The sequence below is a fragment of the Pan paniscus genome, chromosome 6 (genome assembly GCF_029289425.2).
Source record: "Pan paniscus chromosome 6, NHGRI_mPanPan1-v2.0_pri, whole genome shotgun sequence".
NCBI lineage: Eukaryota > Metazoa > Chordata > Mammalia > Primates > Hominidae > Pan > Pan paniscus.
The window spans coordinates 28460635-28481771 of record NC_073255.2 but is presented as its reverse complement, the minus strand read 5'-3'; the positions used below and the strand labels follow the sequence as shown (position 1 = coordinate 28481771).

The 21137-nt window shown below is 40.9% G+C and overlaps 1 protein-coding gene across 5 annotated transcripts in view; it reads right to left on the bottom strand.

The window, feature by feature from the left end:
- Positions 1-20851, bottom strand: part of CCDC126 (coiled-coil domain containing 126) — a 44855-nt gene extending 24004 nt beyond the window's left edge. Inside the window, exons 1-5 of one of the 5 annotated variants that reach the window (XM_055115779.2) lie at positions 20545-20848; positions 20098-20182; positions 13338-13531; positions 11055-11187; positions 6119-6501 (exon numbers count right to left, since the gene is read on the bottom strand). In XM_055115779.2, coding sequence (XP_054971754.1) covers positions 6119-6356 — 238 coding nt within the window. In that variant the 5' untranslated portion in view covers positions 6357-6501; positions 11055-11187; positions 13338-13531; positions 20098-20182; positions 20545-20848. Of the gene's footprint in view, positions 1-6118; positions 6502-11054; positions 11188-13337; positions 13532-20097; positions 20183-20544 lie in introns of all 5 variants that reach the window. The other 4 variants (XM_034963809.3, XM_055115780.2, XM_034963808.3 and 1 more) reach the window with 4 other exon arrangements.
- Positions 20852-21137: the final 286 nt, after the last annotated feature.

Genomic DNA, 21137 nt, shown 5'->3' with positions numbered 1-21137 from the left:
GGGCAGTCTTGTGGAGCACTGTGCCCTTACTGCAGGCCTAACTGCAGGTAGTTGGTATGAGAAGTCATTGTAAATATTAAGGATATACCCAAAGAAATGTCCCAGCCAGATCATCCTATAGTGAATACCACACAAAAGCTCAGCATTTGCCATCAACCTTTTAGTGCCTCATTTCTCAAATACAGACAAAGAATAAGGATCCCCAGATATATGTGGAAGAAATATAAAAATGCTTCAGAAAAGCTACCATTGATAACCTCAGAGATGTAACAAAAGACAGCTTTTTTTTTCTTTTCCTTTTTTTTTTTTTTTTTTTTTTTTGGAGACAGCATCTCACTCTGTTCCCCAGATTAGAGAGCAGTGGTGCAATCTTGGCTCGCTGCAACCTCCGTCTCCTGGATTCAAGTGATTCTCCTGCCTCAGCCTCCCGAGTAGCTAGGATTACAGGTGTGTGCCACCACGTCCAGATAATTTTCATATTTTTAGTAGAGATGGGGTTTCACCATGTCAGCCAGGCTGGTCTCGAACTCCTAACCTCAAGTGACCCACCTGCCCAGCCTCCCAAAGTGCTAGGATTACAGGAGGGAGCCACCACGCCCAGCCCAAAAGATAGCTCTTAGAAATTAAAAATATTAGATGAGATTAAAAACTCCATAAAGATCTGGAAATTAAGCTAAGGAAATCGTCTCAAAAAATGAAGTAAAAAGACAGAAATGGAAAATAAATAAGGGAAAACTGGAGGACAACAGTCCAGAGAGCCCAAATGCTGAATTAACAGAATGCCAGAAAGAGTGAATGAAAAACATAGAAATCAAATTAATAAATTAAGAAAATATCCCAGAATTGAATGACATAAATTGCAGGATGTCCCACTGAGGGCCCAACACATGTACGAAAGAGACCCATACCCAGTCATATCATTGAGAAATTTTAGAATGGTGTGGGACACAGACCTTACAAGATTCCAAAAATTAAGTCACATAAAAAGGATAAAGAAGAGCATCAGCTTCTCAAAAAGAACACTGGAACCTAGGGGGATGAGGAGTAAAACAGAACAGAGCAGAGCCTTTAAAATCTCAAGGAAAATTATTTCCATCTCAAGGAAAATTATTTCTATACCCAGCCAAACTTACAATGAAGCATGAGGGTTGAGGGGAAAAAGATCTTTTCAAGATATACAAGAATTCAAAACTTTTACCTATCTGCATCTTTCTCAGGAACCTACCAGAAGATCTGTTCCCTTAAAATCAGGGGATAACCAATAAAGAAGAAGCTTAAACATTCTAGAAAATAGGAGATCCAATATAAAAGAGGAGTAAAAGAAATCTACAAGATGATGACAAATTGTGATCTTAAAACAATTCACTGCTGCAATCCTAGAGAGCAAACAGTCCAGGCCAGAGCTGACTGGAAGGCATCAGGAAAGATTTCTTCAATATAAAGAAAGTGCTAAAATACCTAATGTGTCTGAATATGCTAGGAGAATATTTAAACAACTGTAGGGGGATGCAGTAGAAAACTAGGCAAAGAAGCAAAAATCGATACTTATTAAACTCTAGGGTGAAAAAGTTTATAGGAAAGTAACCATAATGTAATAGAGGAATACATTGTTTTATTGCACTTCACTTTACAGATATTGTGTTTTTACAACTGAATGTTTGCAGCAACTCTGCATGGAGCAAGTCTATTGGTGCCATCTTTCTAACAATATCTGCTCACTTTGTGTCTCTGTCACATTTTGGTAATTCTCATCATATTTCAGACTTTTTCATTATTCTTGTATCTGCCATGGTGAGCTGATCAGCAATTGCTGATGTTACCATTGGAACTGTTTTGGGACACCTTGAATTCTATCTATATAAGACAGCAGACTTAATTCATAAATGTTACATGTGTTCTGACTGCTGCATCCACTGGCCTTTCCTCTGTCTCTCTCCCTCTCTTCAGGCCTCCCTATTCCCTTAGACATAACAATATTGAAATTAGGCCAATTAATAACCCTACAATGGCTTCTAAGTGTTCAAGTGTAAGGAAGAGTCCCTTTTCTCTCACTTTAAACTAAAAGCCAGAAATGATTAAATTTAGTGAGGAAGGCATGTCGAAAGCTGAGATAGGCTGAAAGCTAGGCCTTGTGCCAAACAGCCAAGTTGTGACTGCAAAGGAAAAGTTCTTGAAGAGAATTAAAAGTGCTACTCCAGGGAACACATGAACAATAAGAAAGAAAAACAGCTTTACTGCTGAAATGAAGAAAGTTTGAGTGGTCTGGATAAAACATCAAAACAGCCACAACATTCTCTTAAGCCAAAGCCTAATCCAGAGCAAGACCCCAACTCTCTTCAATTCTATGAAGGCTAAGAGAGGTTAGGAACCTGCAGAAGAAGAGTTGGAAGCTAGCAGAGGTTGCTTTTGAGGTTTAAGGAAAAAGCCATTTCCATAAGATTCAAGTGCAAGGTGAAGCAGCAAGTGCTAATGGAGAACCTGCAGTAAGTTATCTAGAAGACCTAGCTAAGATCATTGATGAAGGTGGCTGTACTAAGTAACAAATTTTCAGTGTAGACAAAACATTCTTCTCTAGGAAGAAGATGCCATCTAGGATTTTCATAGCTAGTGAGAAGTCAATGCCTGACTTCAAAGCTTCAAATGACAGGCTGACTTTCTTCTTAGGGGGTAATGCATCTGGTGACTTAAAGTTGAAACCAATGCTCATTTATCATGCTGAAAATCCTAGAGCCCTTATGAATTATGCTGAATCTATTCTGCCTGTGCTCTATAAATGGAACAAGAAAGCCTGGGTGACAACATATGTTTACAGAATGAGTTACTGAACATTTTAAGCCCACTAAGACCTACTGTTGAGACCCACTGTTCAGAAAAAACAATTCCTTTCAAAATATTACTGCTCCTTGACAATGTGCCCAGTCACCCAACAGCTCTGAAGATGTACAAGGAGATTCATGTTTTCATGGCTGCTAACACAACATCCATTCTCCTGCCCATCGATAAAGGAGTCATTTGGACTTTTAAGTCTTATTATTTAAGAAATACATTCCATAAGGCCAGAGCTGATGGGTCTAGACAAAGTAAACTGAAAGCCTTCTGGAAAGGATTCACTATTCTAGATGCCATTAATAATATTCATGATTCATAAAAGGAGGTAAAAATGTCAACATTTACAAGAATGAATGAATGAATTAGAAGGTGATTCCAACCCTCATGGATGACTTTGAGGGGTTCAAGACTTCAGTGGAAGAAGTAACTGCAGAATGAGAAGTAGAGCCTGAAAACGAGACTGAATTGCTGCAATCTCATGATAAGACTTGAACAGATGAGGAGCTGCTCTTATGGAAGAGCAAAGAAAGTAGTTTTTTGAGATGGAATCTACTGGTGAAGATGTTGTGGACACTGTTGAAATGACAACAAAGGATTTAGAATATTATGTAAACTTTATTGACAAGGCAGCAGTAGGATTTGTGTGGACTGACTCCAATTTTTAAAGAAGTTCTACCGTAGGTAAAATCCTATCAAATAATCCATGCTACAAAAAAAATCTTTCATGAAGAGTCCATCAATGTGGCAAACTTCATTATTGTCTCATTTTATGAAATTGCCACAGCCACCCCAACCTTCAGTAACCACCACACTGATCAGTCAGTAACCTTTGACATCAAGGCAAGACCCTCCACCAGCAAAAGGATTATGACTTGCTGAAGGCTCAGATGATTTTTGGCATATTTTAGCAATAAAGTATTTTCAATTAAGGTATGTACATTGTTTTCTAAGACATAATGCTACTGCACACTTAAGAGATTACAGTATAGTGTAAACTTAACTTTTATATGCACTGGGAAACCAAAAGATCTGTGTGACTTGCTTATTGTGACATTCACTTTATTGTGTGGTTTGGAGCAGAATCCACAGTATCTCTGAGGTATGCCTTTATATGGCTCAGTAATGAATACTATCAACATGGTCATAATAGTATAAATACTGAATATTATTCTAAACAAAATTATGAAGGGAAAATGAAAGGATAAGAAGGATATGGATGTGACAACAGCCTGGGGGGTGGATGGAATGCATTTTTAAGTGAGAAAGAAAGCTAAACTCTCACCTTGCTTAATGAGAAGTTAACAGATAACACCTATAACTGAAAAATCGGAAAGGAGCTCACAGAGCATATTATTTAGATGCAGAAATAATCACCAAAAAAATGAGATGAAAGAATTTAAAATGGGTGGCTCTAAAGAACAGGAAATTTGAGGACTTCTGGGAGTAGAAAAAACTGCCCTTTTTCATTACAGGAATCATAACACACTTTGATTATTTAAATACATGCATGTATCACTTTTTTTTTTTTGAGACAGGGTCTCACTCTGTCACCCAGGCTTAAGTGCAGTGGCGTGTGATCACACCTTGCTGCAGCCTCAACCTCCCAGGCTCAAGCAGTTGTCCCACCTGAACCTCCCAAGTAGCTGGAACTACAAGTGCGCGCCACCACGCCCCACTAACTTTTGTATTTTCTGTAGAGAAATGGTTTCACTATGTTGCCCAGGCTGGTCTCAAACTCCTGAACTCAAGCAATCCACCTACCTCAGCCTCCCAAAATGATGGGGTTACAGATGTGAGCCACTGTGCCCAGCCATAACTTTTAATTAAACAAACAAAACTGAAATAGAGAAAATGTCCACACATTCATGTATATACATTGTTCCAGACAGAACCATACTATCTGTTCTCTCTCCTTTTTAAGTCTTAAAGGAAAGAAAGAACATGTCATGATAAGAAACTTAAAACACAACAGGACCCAGTAATGTGAAAGGGAGAACAGCAATAAACAATACCGGAGATATATAGGCAAAACCTGCTTCTTAGGAAATAATAAATGCTATACAATTGATGGCTTATATCAGGATAATCAGGAAAATTTAAATATAAACTAGGTGTGATAATGGTATTGTATTATGTCCAAGAAGGTCATTTTTTTAGACTTTTCTTAAGAGATGAGGTCTCACTCTCTTGCCTAGGCTGGAGTACAGTGGTGCAGACATGGCTCACTGTATCCTTGACCTCTTGGGCTCAAGCCATCTTCCCACCTCATCCTCCTGACTAGCTAAGACTACAGGTGTGTATCACCATGCCTGGCTAATTTTTTTTTTCTTTTTTCTTTGTTTTTTTTTTTTTTTTTTTTTTTTTGAGATGGAGTCTAACTCTGTCACCCAAGCTAGAATTCAGTGGCACGATCTCGACTCACCGCAACCTCCGCCTCCTGGGTTCAAGCGATTCTCCTGCCTCATCCTGCCTCAGTCTCCCGAGTAGCTGGGATTACAGGCACCTGCCACCACGCCCAGCTGATTTTTTGTTTGTATTTTTAGTAGCGGTCTCACTATGTTGCCTAGGCTACTAGGCTAGTCTCAAACTCCTGGGCTCCAGCAATCTTCCCACCTTGGCCCCCCAAAGTACTGAGATTACAGATGTGAGCCATCAACACCAGCCCAAGATACATTTTTTTTTTTTTTTTTTTTTTTTGAGATGGAGTCTTGCTCTACCACCCAGGATGGAGTGCAGCGGCGTGATCTCAGCTCACTGCAACCTCTGCCTCCCAGGTTCAAATGATTCTCCTGCCTCAACCTCCCAGGTAGCTGGGACTACAAGCACGTGCCACCATGTCTGGCTAATTTGTTTTTGTATTTTCAGTAGAGACGGGGTTTTACCGTGTTAGCCAGGATGGTCTCGATTTCCTGACCTCGTGATCCGTCCGCCTCGGCCTCCCAAAGTGCTGGGATTACAGGCGTGAGCCATCACGCCTGGCCTCCAACATACATTTTTTTCAGCGATATATATCTAGCAGCGAAATGTCATAATTTCTATAGTTTAAATATTCTTCAACAATTAGATAAAACAAATGTTGCCAAATGTTAATAACTGTTAAGTCTGGATGATGAATATGTATGTATTTATCATAGTATCTCTATTTTTCAGTACATTTGAAATTTTCATAATAAAAAGTCAAGAAAAAATGACTTTGCAAAGACCTATGCATGAAGTAATAAGTTCAATTTCCAAAACCATCTTTAAACAGGGATTGGAGGAAACTAGAAATACTCTATGATTATCTTACCATATCCTGCCATAGAAGCACCGTTCTCGACATCCACTGTGTTCTTATTTTCCTCTGCTAGAGCTTTAACATATCTTTTGCTTAAGTCTAGTATTTGCTCACGTAACTTGACACTGCTTTGATGTCTTGGTTGTTGAAAAGTATAGTGCAGTAACATCAATCCCCAAATGAGTCCAAATACAAGCAACAGTAAACTCAATTTCTGGGACATATTTTTTCTTGAGATTGTAAAAAACATTTCTGAAGAAGCAAACAAACAGACTTGACTGAAAAGTGGTAACTTGAGGTAAGCCACAAATCAAGACTTGAAAAAAAAAAGAAAAAAATATCCTCAATATTGTATATTCTTCATCTTCAGCAAGGTTGTATCCACTCTATTAACTCTGTAAAATTAAGAAGAAAAACAGTATTAGTCTTAATCTGTATCAGTAACAGAACAGACGACTATAAAGAAAATATTCTATAATTTTTATTTGGAACTGTATCATATATTTGACAACTTTCTCCACCACTAAGTAAGCTTTCTAGTCTTTTATCAGTCTCACTTACGTATCTTTTCAAAGTTGAAACTAGAAACAAATGTCAATTCATTGAAAATAACTGAAAAAATGCAACCATGGTCATAAAACTCTTCAAATTGTTTCTCATTTGTAACTAAAACCATGGATATTATAATGAGATATATAGGAGATCTCAGTCTATTCAAATACATGTCACCAACCTAAATGCCTAAAAGCTATTCTTCCTCAAAAAAAAAAGAAAAAACATCAAAATGAAAGTTAGGAAGAAGGAAAGAAAAAGGATCGGAAAATCAAAATGCCTGTCTAAAAAGAATTCCCACAATATAAACAGAGTGTGCCAACATTTGAAAATGTCACCAGAAATTATTACTAATGGGCATAAGGTAACCTTAGGAAGCATCCAATCCAAGATGCAATTTAAGATAAAAAATAAGTTATAATTTCTAAGTTTATATCATACAAAAATATGCCAGACATGAAGAATGATGATCATTTAACGGCAAGTACTAAAACACTTGAGACCAGGGGCAGTGGCTTACACTTGTAAGCCCAACACTTTGGGAGGCAAAGGTGGGAGTATCCCTAGAGCCCAGGAGTTTGAGACCAGTCTGATCAACATAGGAAGACCTCATCTCTATACAAAAATTTTAAAAATTAGCCAGGCATGGTGGCATGCGCCTGTAGTCCCAGCTACCCAGGAAGGGGAGGCGGCAGGGCTGCTTGAGCCTGAGAGGTTAAGGGTACAGTGAGCCATGATGATTCCACTGTACTCCAGCCTGGGTGACAGAGCAAGACCTTGTCTCAAAAACAAATAAACAAACAAACAGGTTGGAACTTTTTCTGTATTTCCAAATTTACAATTCCAAATTTTAAATGAGAAAGGTATGCATTTATGTAATTTAAGAAAAAATTAAAAGGTTATACTTCAAGTTTTTAAAACACAGAAAGGTGTTAATCACAGAATCTAGAAAAACCAGGAGAGTAAAAAAGGTGTGAATCACCAGTGTCCAGTAAAAAAAACTCTTTGACTACATCAAATGGAGCAAAATTCTTTAGATAGAAATGTATCTCGAGTCAGAACAGTGCATTTCACAAAGATATTTCACAGCTTACTGAAAATAATCCTTAAGAACTTTTTAAAAACTGTATTTATTTATTTATTTTTTAAGACAGGGTCTCGCTCTGTCACTCAGGCTGGAGTACAGTGGTGCAATCTCAGCTCACTGCAGCCTCCACCTCCCAGGCTCAAGCTATCCTCTGGCCTCAGCCTCCCGAGTAGCTGGGACCACAGGCATGCACCACCACATCTGGCTAATTTTTTTTTGTAGAGAAGAGCTTTTGCCATGTTGCCAGGCTAGTCTCGAACTCCTGAAGCTATCCACCTGCCTCAGCCTCCCAAAGTGCTGGGATTAGAGGCATAAGCCACAGCACTGGCGGGAACTCAGCTTATAGTTTAACTTAGTTTTTAGTTTACCTTTCCCAAAACCCCGCTCCTGTCTGGGGACTAGTGTACCTTTGCAGGACTAATAAATTAGCTACAAAATTAGAAATTGTCCAGGATGGTGGCTCACACCTGTAATCCCAGCACTTTGGGAGGCCGAGGTTGGTGGATCACCTGAGGTCAGGAGTTCACCAAAATGGTGAAAGCCCATTTCTACTAAAAATACAAAATTAGCCAGACGTGGTGGCGCATGCTTGTAATCCCAGCTACTAGGGAGGCTGAGGCAGGAGAATCACTTGAACCCAGGAGGCAGAAGTTGCAGTGAGCTGAGATTGCAACATTGCACTCCAGCCTGGGCAACAAGAGTGAAACTCCATCCCAAAAAAAAAAAAATTAGAAACTAAGGTTTAGAAGTCACACAGCTGGAGGCTGCAAAATTCGGAACCTCCCCAAATTGTTCCTGGAGGTAATACCATTATTGTCAAACTGAAGATCAATGCTTGAGATATTCTGCAAACCCTGAACTAGATGGATCAGCTGACACCACCCAGATCAACGAACTGGCTCATCTGGTCTTGTGGCTCCCACCTAGGAAGTGACTCGGTGCAAGAGGACAGTTTTGAAGAGTCATGATTCTATGATTTTGCCTCCAACCTGACCAATCAGCACTCCCCACCTTCTGGCCCCCTACCTACCAAATTATCCTTAAAAACCCCAGTCCCTGAGTTTTCAGTAAGATGGGTTTGAGTAATAATAAAATTCTGGTTTCCCATACAGCTGGCTCTGCATGAATTAAACTCTTTCTCTATTGCAATTCCCATCTTGATAAATTGGTTCTGTCTAGGCATTGGGCAAGGAGAACCCATTAGAACCACCATTAGGCAGTTCTAACAGGATGGGCAGTCAGATACACTTCATTATACTTCCCTCCCTTGACAACTGCCATTATCATCATGCCATTAGGCATTATTCTCTAAGGGCTAACTTAGGGGTGTCCAATCTCTTGGCTTCCCTGGGCCACACTGGAAGAAGAATTGTTCTGACCACACATAAAATATACTAACACTAACGACAGCTGATGAGCTAAAAAAAAATAAAAAATTAAAAATCATAGTGTTTTAAGAAAGTTTATGAATTTGTGTTGGGCCACATTCAAAGCCGTACCATGCGGCCCATGGGTTGCAGGTTGAACAAGCTTGGCCTAAACAGAAACCAGGCCTTTCAAAAAACCCCACCACTGAACTCAACCAACTGCCTGACTGCTGCCTCTCCATTCTGCAGTTCCAACGAAACAACCTACAAGCATTTCTTCCTGATAAGAGACCACAGAGTAGTTCTGGCCAGTCTACAGAGGATGCACAGTAAGGGTTTTCGTGTCCTCCGCTTTACCTTTTGACATCAGAGGGCTGAAAACTCCACCCTGGAATCACGCTAACGCCACAATTTTTTTATATGCAGGACCTAGGAATGGGTATGAAGCTCAATTGTGCATGCACGTTTCTCCTTTCATAAATATTCATGACGCCTTAAACTTATTAAATATGTATATTCGGCCACCCTGCTCAGCATAAATTCCTGTTCCCTTTGTCCCTCTCTCCAAGTGTCTGTTTCTGGCTTCTGGCCGGAGGCTATGCTTCCCAGCCTGTCAGAAAGACCACCGTGCAGGCTGCAACCCTTTATAAGAAATAAAGCTCTCCTTTCCAAATTTATGAACCTTGTCATTCTTCAGATGACACCATGACGACCTTGAGGGGGAAGGGGTGAAGGGGATTGAAAATAGGTGACCTCTGCTGGAACCTGAGTCATTACCCCCAGGGTAGGCTAGGCCCTGTATTTATAAGGCAAAAGTAGAAGTAAAGTGAAGAGGAAACAATTTCCACTGGTATTACTTTATTCTCCAGGGCCAATATGAATACACTCACTGTTCTATTCTCAGAGAACCGTCTGTGATTTCACATAAGAAAAATAAAAAAAGATAAGAAGTTTTGACTTCTTTAGCAACTGAAGGTATTTACTTATGTACTTTTAATTTAGTGATTAGAAAGGAAAATGATTATTAGCCTCCATCCTTAGGAAAGAAAAAAAAGGAAAGGAAAGATTCAATGTCCCTTCTTTCTGTGCAATGTTCAAAGCTGCAAATAACAGAGGAACTTGCACTTTGAACCTCCTCAATTTTTCTTTATGTTTCAAGTACTGATCCAGCCCCCAGAAGGGCACTTAGATAAGGACAGAGTCACTAAGCAGAAACCTGATAGGCCAACATTGAGGCCAAGGGCTTATGGCTACCATCTGGCATAGCTCTTATTGGAGTACTTCTTCCATCAAAACAGTCTACAATCTAAAAACTTTTAAATCTTAATTTCTAGGCCACTATATTAATTTTCTATTAATCACTTAAAAAAACCACAAAACTTGAAATTCACCAAATTAACAACTAGAGAGTTGTTTTTTGTTTTTTGCTTTTGAGACAGGGTCTCGCTCTGTTGCCCAGGCTTGCAGTACAGTAGCACGATCTCAGCTCACTGCAGCCTCGGCCTTCCGGGCTCAAGCAATCCTCCCACCTTAGCTTTCTGAATAGCCTGGAACTACAAGTGCACACCACCAGGCCTAGCTAATTTTTGTACTTTTTTTTTTTAGCGGGGTCTCATTACGTGGCCCAGTCTGGTCTCACGTGATCCTCCTGCCTCATCACGAGATCACCTGGCCTCACGTGATCCTCCTGCCTCAGCCTTTCCAAAGGGATGGCAGGTGTGAGCCACTGTGCCTGGTCTGGAGTTTTAAAGGCAAAAAATAAAATAATCATCATCATTGTTATTTTGGCCTAAGATAAATTCTTGAGTATTTTTAAGATTCCCAGGAGAAAGTTCTCAACCAACTGCAGAAGTCACAAAAGTAATTAGTCTATATGGCACAAAAGTAGAATAACTAAGGAGAGGGGACACACTTAAAATGAAGTATCAGTAAAGTACTAGACCTGAAGAAGGGCAACAGAGTGTGATCCAACTATCACCACCTCCAAGTGGATTCCTATAGCTGCTTGTCAAGTGGTTTGCCAGACTCCTCTCCAACTCTACTTCAATCCATTCTTCTCAGAGCAGTCAAATATTCTTTCAAAAACAAAACTCATAATTTGAAGACATTTTGCCAATAAAAAAAATGCTCAACCTCATTAATCATAGGGAAATGTATATTAAAACCACTATGAGGCCAGGCACAGTGGCTCACACCTGTAATCCCAGCACTTTGGGAGGCCAAGGCAGGCAGATCACGAGGTCAGGAGATCAAGACCATCCTGGCTAACACGATGAAACCCCGTCTCTACTAAAAATACAAAAAATTAGCCGGGTGTGGTGGCGGGCACCTGTAGTCCCAGCTACTTGGGAGGCTGAGGCAGGAGAATGGCGTGAACCCAGGAGGCGGAGCTTGCAGTGAGCAGAGATCACGCGACTGCACTCCAGCCTGGGCGACAGAGCAAGACTCGGTCTCAAAAACATAAATAAATAAATAAATAAAACCACTATGAAATACCACTTCATACCCATTAGGATAGTTATCACACACACACACACACAAAACAGAAAACAAGTGTTGGCAAGGATGTGAACAAATTGAAACTCTTCTGCTCTGCTGGTGGGCACATAAAATGGTATGGCTGCTGGGGAAGACAGTATGGCATTTCCTCAAAAACTTAAACATAGGATTATCATACAATCTGTAATTGAACTTCTGGATATATACACAAAAGAAATGAAAGCAGGAACCCAAAGGGATATGTGTATGCCAGTGTTCATTGCAGCATTATTCATAACAGCCAAAAGGTGGAAACAACCCAAGTGTCCATCAATAGATAAACAGATAAATAAAATGTGGTATCTACATACAATGGAATATTATTCAGCCCTAAGGAAGTAAGATGTTCTGATACATGCTACCACATGGAAGAAGAGAATGGAAAGTTATGATTTAATGGGTACAGAGTTTCAGATGGGGATGATGATGAAGCTCTGGAGATGGATGGTAGTGATGGTTGCATGATGATGTGAACATACTTAATGTCACTGAACTGTACACTTAAATGTTAAAATGATAAATTTTAGATTATGTATTTTTACCACACACACACACACACACACACACAAGCATATCACATTCTCCTGCTTAAAAACCTTTCAACAGTTTCACACTGCACTTAGAATCTAACATGCAAACTCAGTACCAACCTTTACAACATGCAATCCACAAGCCCTACATAATCTGACTTCTACCCATTTCTCTTTGTCCTAATCTCATACCACTTCCCTCTTGCTCACCATGCTAAACCCATGCTAGGGAAAACACATTAAATTCTTTCTGTCCTCAGGGTCTATACAATTGCTATTCCCTAGCTTGGAGTACTTTCCCTACAACCTGTTCCTTTTCATCCTTTAGTACTTAGTTCAAATGTCATTGCTTCAAAATGTTTTCAAAATGTTGCACTCCAATTCCTATCCCACTCTAGCCACAAGGTACTCTCTATCATTTTCTTTTTTTTTTTTTTTTTTGAGACGAAGTCTTGCTCTGTCGCCCAGGCTGGAGTGCAGTGGCTCGATCTCGGCTCACTGCAAGCTCCACCTCCTGGGTTCACACCATTCTCCTGCCTCAGCGTCCCAAGTAGCTGGGACTACAGGCGCCCACCACCACACCCGGCTAATTTTTTGTATTTTTTTAGTAGAGACGGGGTTTCACCATGTTAGCCAGGATGGTCTCGATCTCCTGACCTTGTGATCCACCCGCCTCGGCCTCCCAAAGTGCTGGGATTACAGGCGTGAGCCACCGCACCTGGCCCTATCATTTTCTATATGAAATTATAGTATATCTTTAAAACCTTGTAAAAGTTATTTTATCTCCCTAAGGCCTGATATCCTCACTTATATAATGGGGACAATAATACCTATTTAATACTGGTAAATAACTGACATACTACTCAATAAATATTAAACTTTATCATTAGTGTCAGGCATTTATGCAATAAGGCTACTAATTCTTGGTAATCTGAGTAACATTAGGTAATATAGGAAATGTCTTAACAGACTCAAATAAAACTCCTGATTAGCTCTCATGGGCCTCCACAACCCAGTCTCCAAAGACCAAGTTTATTTCTCATTAGTCACAAAAATATCTCCTCCAATCCAGCCAGTCTTCTCTCTGCTTCATACAATAGTAATAATTATATCTTACATTTATATGATAAATTTTATTTACCCAGCATGTGTCTTACCTGTTTGCTGACATCCTCTCATTCAGTTAATAACAGTCAGCTCTCAGAGAGGCTACAGGCTTGAAAATGTTTCTACTCAGAATTTGTGGACAACATGAAAATGTCATTGGTATTAAGTCACTGGAGCATTACCTAGTCCTAAAAGATGACACAATAGCATGTTGCTGATGAGAACAGTTCATCTTCTAAGTAGTCTGAAAGGAGACGAGGTAAAATACCTGTTTAAATCTTACCTCGGATAGAATGATTTCAAAACCTCCTTACCTTATTCTACCCCACACTGATCTTCTTCTAACTCCCACAGCATGTTACTTCATACCAATTAATTTTATATATCACACATCCAAGCATGTGTGTAAGCCATGTCTCCCTGATTAAGTCCCAGGTCCCTTATGGGCAAGAACAACAAGCCTTACACTGCTGCCACATCCCCCACAGAGCCTAGTGAACAATCAGCCGTCACTGAGAAATGCCTTATGTTTACTTTAAAACACATCCCTGAACCTAACCCCACCTTCTCCCACGCAGCAATGTGACCTCTCTGCAATGAGTTTTGGGGTAGAGGACCAGAGGATAGAAATCTGGGGGTAAAGTATCTTCAATTATCCTTTTCTAGACTGGAAGAACCTGAGAAGAAACCTAATCCATTTCCCTCGCATTTCAGATAAAGAAACTGAAGCCCAGAGATGTTAAGTGTCTTGCCTAAAAATGAAACAACCAGTTAATGGCAGAAATCCTACTGGTCCAGAATACAGGTCCTGACTCACTGTCCAGGGTTTTCTCTACACCACACTACCTTCCTTACTTCCCCTAGAAAGATTGTGTTTGTAAATACAGAATAAACTGTATTAAATGAAGTTTTGTTCTTTTTTGCTTTAAAAGAATGTAACCAGAAAATAGTAATGGCAGTTTAGGACAATGATCCTGAAGATGCCTAATTTGAACTATTCACTAAATTATTAAGCTGGCTCTTAAAGTTTCAAGTAAACTGTATTCACATAAATCAAAGTATTATAAAGTTGCTACAAGAAGGATTTCGGAAGTCTTACATGTTAGTTTTTATACAGGCAAAAAACTAGAAGATAAAAACATATGAAGTAAAACAAAGATAAATACAAAGTCTTCTAAAGATAGAGACCTTCACCATGATCAGTAAACATAGTGATAACACACTTCCAGAAAAAAGAATTGGAGGTGGAGGGTGGGGGGCAGTGCATAAAGGCCTAGGCTCAAACACAACCTTTACTACATGCAGTTCTATTTAAGGCATGAAAGAACTTGGTTTACTCATTCATTTGTTCACTAATTCATTCACAATAGCAAAGTACCTACCACGTGCCAGGAACCAGAGATGTGAAAGGTAAAGCAAGATACGAAAGACAGGATTCCTGTTTTTCTGGATACTATTTTAATAGGAACGGGACAACAAACAAGCAAACAAACAAGTTATCTCAGCTTGTGATAAACTGCTCTGAAGAAAAAAAAAAATGGTGATGTGTCTTGGAACATCTGCCTGAGGTGTGAGGTGAAAGAATAATGAGGGGGTAATATCTGATTTCAGAAAGAGGAGGAAGTACAAAGTCTGGTTCCAATTTCCTTCCAACAAAACCTTTAGAATTCTTCTTTTACCAGAATCTCGGGAGCGGTCAACAAATTCCTTATTCCTATTTTCCTCAATACAAACAAATGAGAATGAGAAGGCTCCCAGAGCACAGCATGAAATGGCCTGGTCTGGAGAAATCATACAAACTGAACAGAAGGAAACCCACAAGCAAAGAAAGCTTTGTGTTCCCCTGTCTTAAGAAAATGGCAGTTCCACTATTTGGTAATATACAGGAATAGTAATGATCTGATATGGTGGTGTTTACAAAGAAAAATATATTCTTATTGGTGTTCTCTAATCTGAAAGGGGCAGTGGCAAGATCAGATATGAAATAAGGTCTAGGTAGCAATCTGTCAGTGCATTTACTTAAAACTTGTATTAAGCATTTTAAATATAATTTTTCAAACTCCAAAATATTCCCTGTTAAGAAACACAAAAGTAGAAAAACATGGATAAATTTTTTTTCTAAATTTGTATATTTATTACAGGCATTAACATGTCCACTCCACTTTACAAGATCTTCGGAGAAAAGTGCTATTCCAAGCTCCATTATGCTACTTGACAAACAGCACACTATGTATATGTAAACAACCAAATATTTAAGCCATTTTTCAGTGGTTTCTCCCTAGCCACAGACATAAAGATATGTGCTTGTCTTTAGTCCAACATTATTTCCAGAGAAAAGTAAAACAGGCATGGTGGTTCCCACTTGTAATCCCAGCACTTTACAAGGTTGAGGTGGGAGGACTTCTTGAAGCCAGAAGTACAAGACCATCCTGGGCAACACTGCAAGATGCAGTCACTACAAAAAAAAATTAAAAATTAGCCGGGCATGGTGGTGCGCACCTGTAGTCCCAGCTACTCTGAAGGGTGAGGCAGGAGGACTACTACACAAGCCCAGGAGTGCCAGGTTTCAATGAGCTATGGGTGACAGAGTGAGACTCTATCTCAAAATTTAATTAATTAATTAAATCAAACAAAGAATCAGCAAATATTTAAACTAGAACAACTTCATTATAAAGATAAGAAAAATGAAGCACAAAGAGAATTAATGACTACTCAAAGTCAGACATACAGAGAAACGTTAGGCATCCAAACTTTCAGCGCAGGACTCCACTGTTTTTCAAAAGCAGGGAACAAAATCAACAGTTTGCAATGAGCAATTTTCGAAACACAAGATAAAATAGTACAGTCTATCAGAGTAGACTGTATACAGTACCAATTTTGTTTTGTTAAATTTCCAGTTTATTTTTACATATACAGACACATGCATGCATACACAGTTGTTGCTGTTTGGGATAAGGTCTGGCTCTGTTGCCCAGGTTAGAATGCAGTGGCCATAGCTCACTGAGCCTTGATCTCCCAGACTGAAGAGGCCCCCACCCTTGCCCCTGCCTCAGCCTCCTAAGCAGCTGGGACTACAGGTGTGTGCCACTACACTTGACAAATTTTATTTTTAGCAGCGACAAGGTCTCACTATGTTGCCCAGGCTGGTCTCAAACTCTTGAGCTCAGGCGATCTTCCTGCCTCAGCTTCCCAAAGCGCTGGGATTACAGGCATGAGCCACTGAGCCCAGCCTATGCACACACAGTTATACGTGTATGGAGTCTTTTTTTTTTTTTTAATTATTGATATGAGATCTAACTATGTTGCCCAGGCCAGTCTCAAACTCCTGGGCCCACGTGATTCTCCCACCTCAACCTCCCTAGTAGCTAGGACTGACTGCAGGTGCACACAACCATACTCAGCCACCAATGGAGCCTTGCTATAAAAAGATCTCTTACTACGGATTGTAACAAAAAAGTTTAAAAAATACTGCATTTCACACTCCCTGTCATCTGTCATGAAGTACTTCCTGTATTTTATGCAAACATAGCAACAGCAATATTAAAAACACAAATAGATGGCTAATCATACCTTAAAATGTCTCATTCAAATCTCACTTTTGCATCTATTCAGTGCTCTACATTTTGTGCCATTATAACTATAGCTAAAGTAACTATCAACAGCAATAGCAGCAACTAGCAGGCAGAGAAGCTTTCACTCAGCCAAAGGTACTAGAAGAACTACTGCCTATTAGTCTCCAAAGGAATTTCAGCTAGAGAGGCATAGATTTACTACAAAAAGACACAGTATGTTCACCACAGCTCAGAGGTTCAAACAGTTCTCTCCAAAAACGACCCAAAAAAAAGTCCTCCACAGACTTGACCCCGGAATGTAATTTCAGGGAAAAAGGGGCATTCCTAAAATATTTTCTCTATGTAATACTGCCTGAGGCTAATATGGTGGCGGGCGGGATTAACACAGAACACAGCCATTCACTCCATAATAAGGTCTAATATTTAAAATGCACTGCCTTGAGAGAAGCTACACTAAAATTCCAGCTAAGATACGGAAATAATGAGTGTCAAGATATCAGATCATTTTTAGATGGCACATTTGGGAGACAGAATAGAAGACAATAGCACTGAATATTACAAAAACAGATAAAAGAAAAATGGTAAAGTAAGGCAGGGATAAAAACAGAAAATGTTAAGGCAAAAAGAAAACTAACCATTATGCTACAGTAAAAGTTTAATTTAAAACATGGCCTGGCGTGGTGGCTCATGCCTGTGATCCCAGCACCTTGGGAGGCTGAAGAGGGCGGATCACTTGAGGTCAGGCATTCGAGACCAGTCTGGTCAACATGGTGAAACCCCATCTCTACTAAAAATACAAAAATTAGCCAGGCATGGTGGTGCATGCCTGTAAACCCAGTTGCTTGGATGGCTGAGGTACAAGAATCGCTTGAACCTGGGAGGTAGAGGATGCAGTGTGCAGAGATCGCACCACTGCACTCCAAGCTGAGTGAAAGAGCAAGGCTGTCTCAAACTAAACTAACTAAACTAAAATATGCAATAAAATAAACTATGCAGGCCGGGCTTCAGGGCTCACACCTATAATCCCACCATTTGGGAAGCTGACATAGGCAGATCACTTGAAGTCAGAAGTTCAAGACCAGCCTGGCCAACATGGTGAGACCCTGTCTCTACTAAAACTACAAAAATTAGCCAGGCATGAGGTACAAGAATTGCTTGAACCCAAAAGGTAGAGGTTGCAGTGAGCCAGCACCACTGCACTACAGCCTGGGTGACAGAGTAAGACTCTGTCTCAAAAAAAAAAAAAAAAAACCTATATATATACATATACATAGACACACACTATGCAGCACTAGATACTTCAATCACAGAGCTTCACCTGTCACAGCCGTGGCCAATCATGTTTTGAGCCACATGTCCCCACCTCCCCTTCCAAAGCCAACTAGGCTAGCATCTCTGGCCTCAAACAAAGAGGCCCCAGGGAAAACCAGGCAGTTGGCAGAAGGAGCTGAAGGAGAAGTCATGAAAATAAATAATAAAGTTGGATGAGGGGATTGACAAGCTAAAGTTATTAAGAATCAGGCACAATAGGTATAGGGGCTATGAGCAAAAGATACAGAGTAGGGAGAAAGAGAACAAAGCATGTCAAAAATGCAGAGAAACTGTGCAGCTCATGAGAGAGTGATAACTGGCTGGTAGAGATTCTTATTTCTGGCAGCTTTCTTGTTCTCTTAAATGTATTCCTTCTTTCAAGGTAGTTTGAAAGAATTATATGACCTGAAGCAGGAAGAAACACTAAGAACACAAATGACTAAAAGGGTTTACACGAATTTTGTTTCCACATTTAAAAAAAAACCTCTAAAAACCTTTATCATTGAAAGTCTGAGCTAGAAGAGTCCTTGGAATCAGACCAATTCACTATTTTAGAGATGAGGACATTGAGGACCACAAAGTAATCTCAGGTTACACAGATAGTGACAGAGCAAGGACAAAACTAAGGACTCCTATTTCCATAGCCATTACTCTCTGTCCTACACTGCACTAAATAACACCAACATAGAAACATTTTCCTCAAAACAAGTATTTTTGCAACACATTTTAGAGTGAGTCAGAAATTTTATGTGCATATGCCTTTTTCCACAGTTTAAGTAAGTTTTCCACAGTTTAAATAAGTTTTCCACTTATTTATTCTCTGGCTCTCTGTTATATTTATAAAATACATCATTAGATTTCTCCTTTTCTCCCTCACATGTATTTTAAAAATTAATCTGTCACTAAAGAAATAACACCAGCAATTAATCAGGCCCACTGGCTTTTCCCCCCTACAACTGCGTATTTTAAAACAGCATTTAATCAGGATTGTTATTGCACATATTGTGTAATAGCGTTTGAACTCAAAGTAGTACAGGCAGACATTTTAAGTGAAAAATAAACTTCAATTAAGGATCATAGAGATTTCCTTGAAGAAAAACTCATAACCAACGTCAGTAAAATTCAGGAGAAAATAGTGCAAGAACAACTGAAACTGAAAGGGGACGAATGTGAAATTTATCAAGTCATTCCTGATGAAATTTATTGCGTTCATTCAGGGTGTCTTGTGAACAAAAACTACAACTTGTAAACACAAATCCCAAACTGGGGAAATTATTAATCAGTGAGAAGATGCAGACAGATGTAGAAAAAAGTTGACCCAGGTTAAACATGGTGAAGCCCAGAGGCAGGACTGTAAAATACCTAGATGCCTACTCTGACGAAACAAACACTTAAGCGCCTCTAAGGATCCCCAAAGGACACACCTGAGGGGGAGGGGAGAGGTGAATAAATACTTGTAACTCTGAAGCTGATCCACAGAAAAGCAGAGTCTTCAATTTCCTAAGAACATTCTCAGCCATCTTAAAACAGCAGAAATTAGGAAGACGGCATATTTTAATGAATCCTTTGGTTAGGTTTAAGATAAAGTGAAGAACACACAACCCAGGATGATTAAACAAACAAAAGCACAAAACTCAAGTCCAGAGGCCACTTCGGTCACTTCAGTCATAGCTAATGAAAGTATCACAAAGGATCTTTTCATCAAATGAAGAACTAATGACGTTATAGGTCTATATTCCTAATTCTAACCACTTACAGGTGTGTGTTTTGATGGATGAGAAAACTCAAGCTTAGAGCCTTTAAGTAACCAAGATCACCAAGGCAGGCAGTGAGAGAAACCCAGGCAGGATTCGAACCCCAGCTGGCTGAGCCATTCTCATTACCGTCACAGTCAACAATCAACACGGCAGTTTAAGTTCATCCTTACCAGTCACCCAGGAGATGAGTTTTGAAGAGGGAGTTTAAAAGGGGCATCTGACTTTCTCTCTCTCCCAAAGTAGAAGAGAACTGAGCTGTCAAAAACAGAAAAAGAAGTGAGTGCGGTGCCGCCCGGGATCTCCATCCCGCAGCTCCGGACCAAGCCCGCCCCGCTCGACTCGCGCAGCCCCAGCCACGCTGGGCTCTCCGCCCGAGCCGAGGCGCCGCGGCTGTCAGACGCGGAGGGGCAGAGACGCGGCCCAAAGGAAGGGACAAAGAGCCTTCCTGGCCGCGGCCGGAGGCTGCCGGCCCGTTCCTAAGCCGGGTTTCCGCAGCAGCGGCCCTAGCGGGGCGGGGACCGGGGACGGGGGCGCGGCGGGGGAGGAGCGGCCGGCTAGGCTGAGGGGCTGCGCGAGAGGTGCGGGCCCGGCTGGCGGACTCGCCCCTTACTCATTACCTGGCCGTGGGCTTCTCGTCACGGTCGCCGCCGCCACGGAGCTTCTGAGCCGGGGCGACGCAGCGAGAGCTAATAAGCGGGCGTCAGCTACGTCCCACACTGGCGAAGCAGCCTCCAGATCGAGCTGGAGAAACGCCGGTGGGTGGGAGTTGGGACAGGGTTTGTTCCCAGCTTGTGGAGATTTTACTCCGCTCGTCCCTCGCACTCGGCTTCCGCTCCGCCTCCCTGCCGGCCCTTCCCGCACTCGGGGGCCAGCCGCCCGCGGCGCGCGGCATTGTGGGGGATGTAGTCCCAGAATGAGGAAGCGGCGGCACGTGCTTCCAGCCGCCCCGCACCTACCCTGGGTCAGAACGACGCCGTTGCGCGGCAACCAGACAGGGCGGCGGGGTCTTCTGTGTTGGAAGATGAGCCCGCCAGAGGCATACCCTCGGCCTTAACTCGCTGCAGGCGCAGGAAGAAGGGCTCTGGCGTCTTGTTCCCGACCCTCCGGTGAGGAACCAACCTCCTAATACTATTGACCTGAGGCTGGGAAAGCTTAGTGATGATTAAGTGTGCTACAGATGAGACTACCCATTATTGAAGCCGAAGGTCCT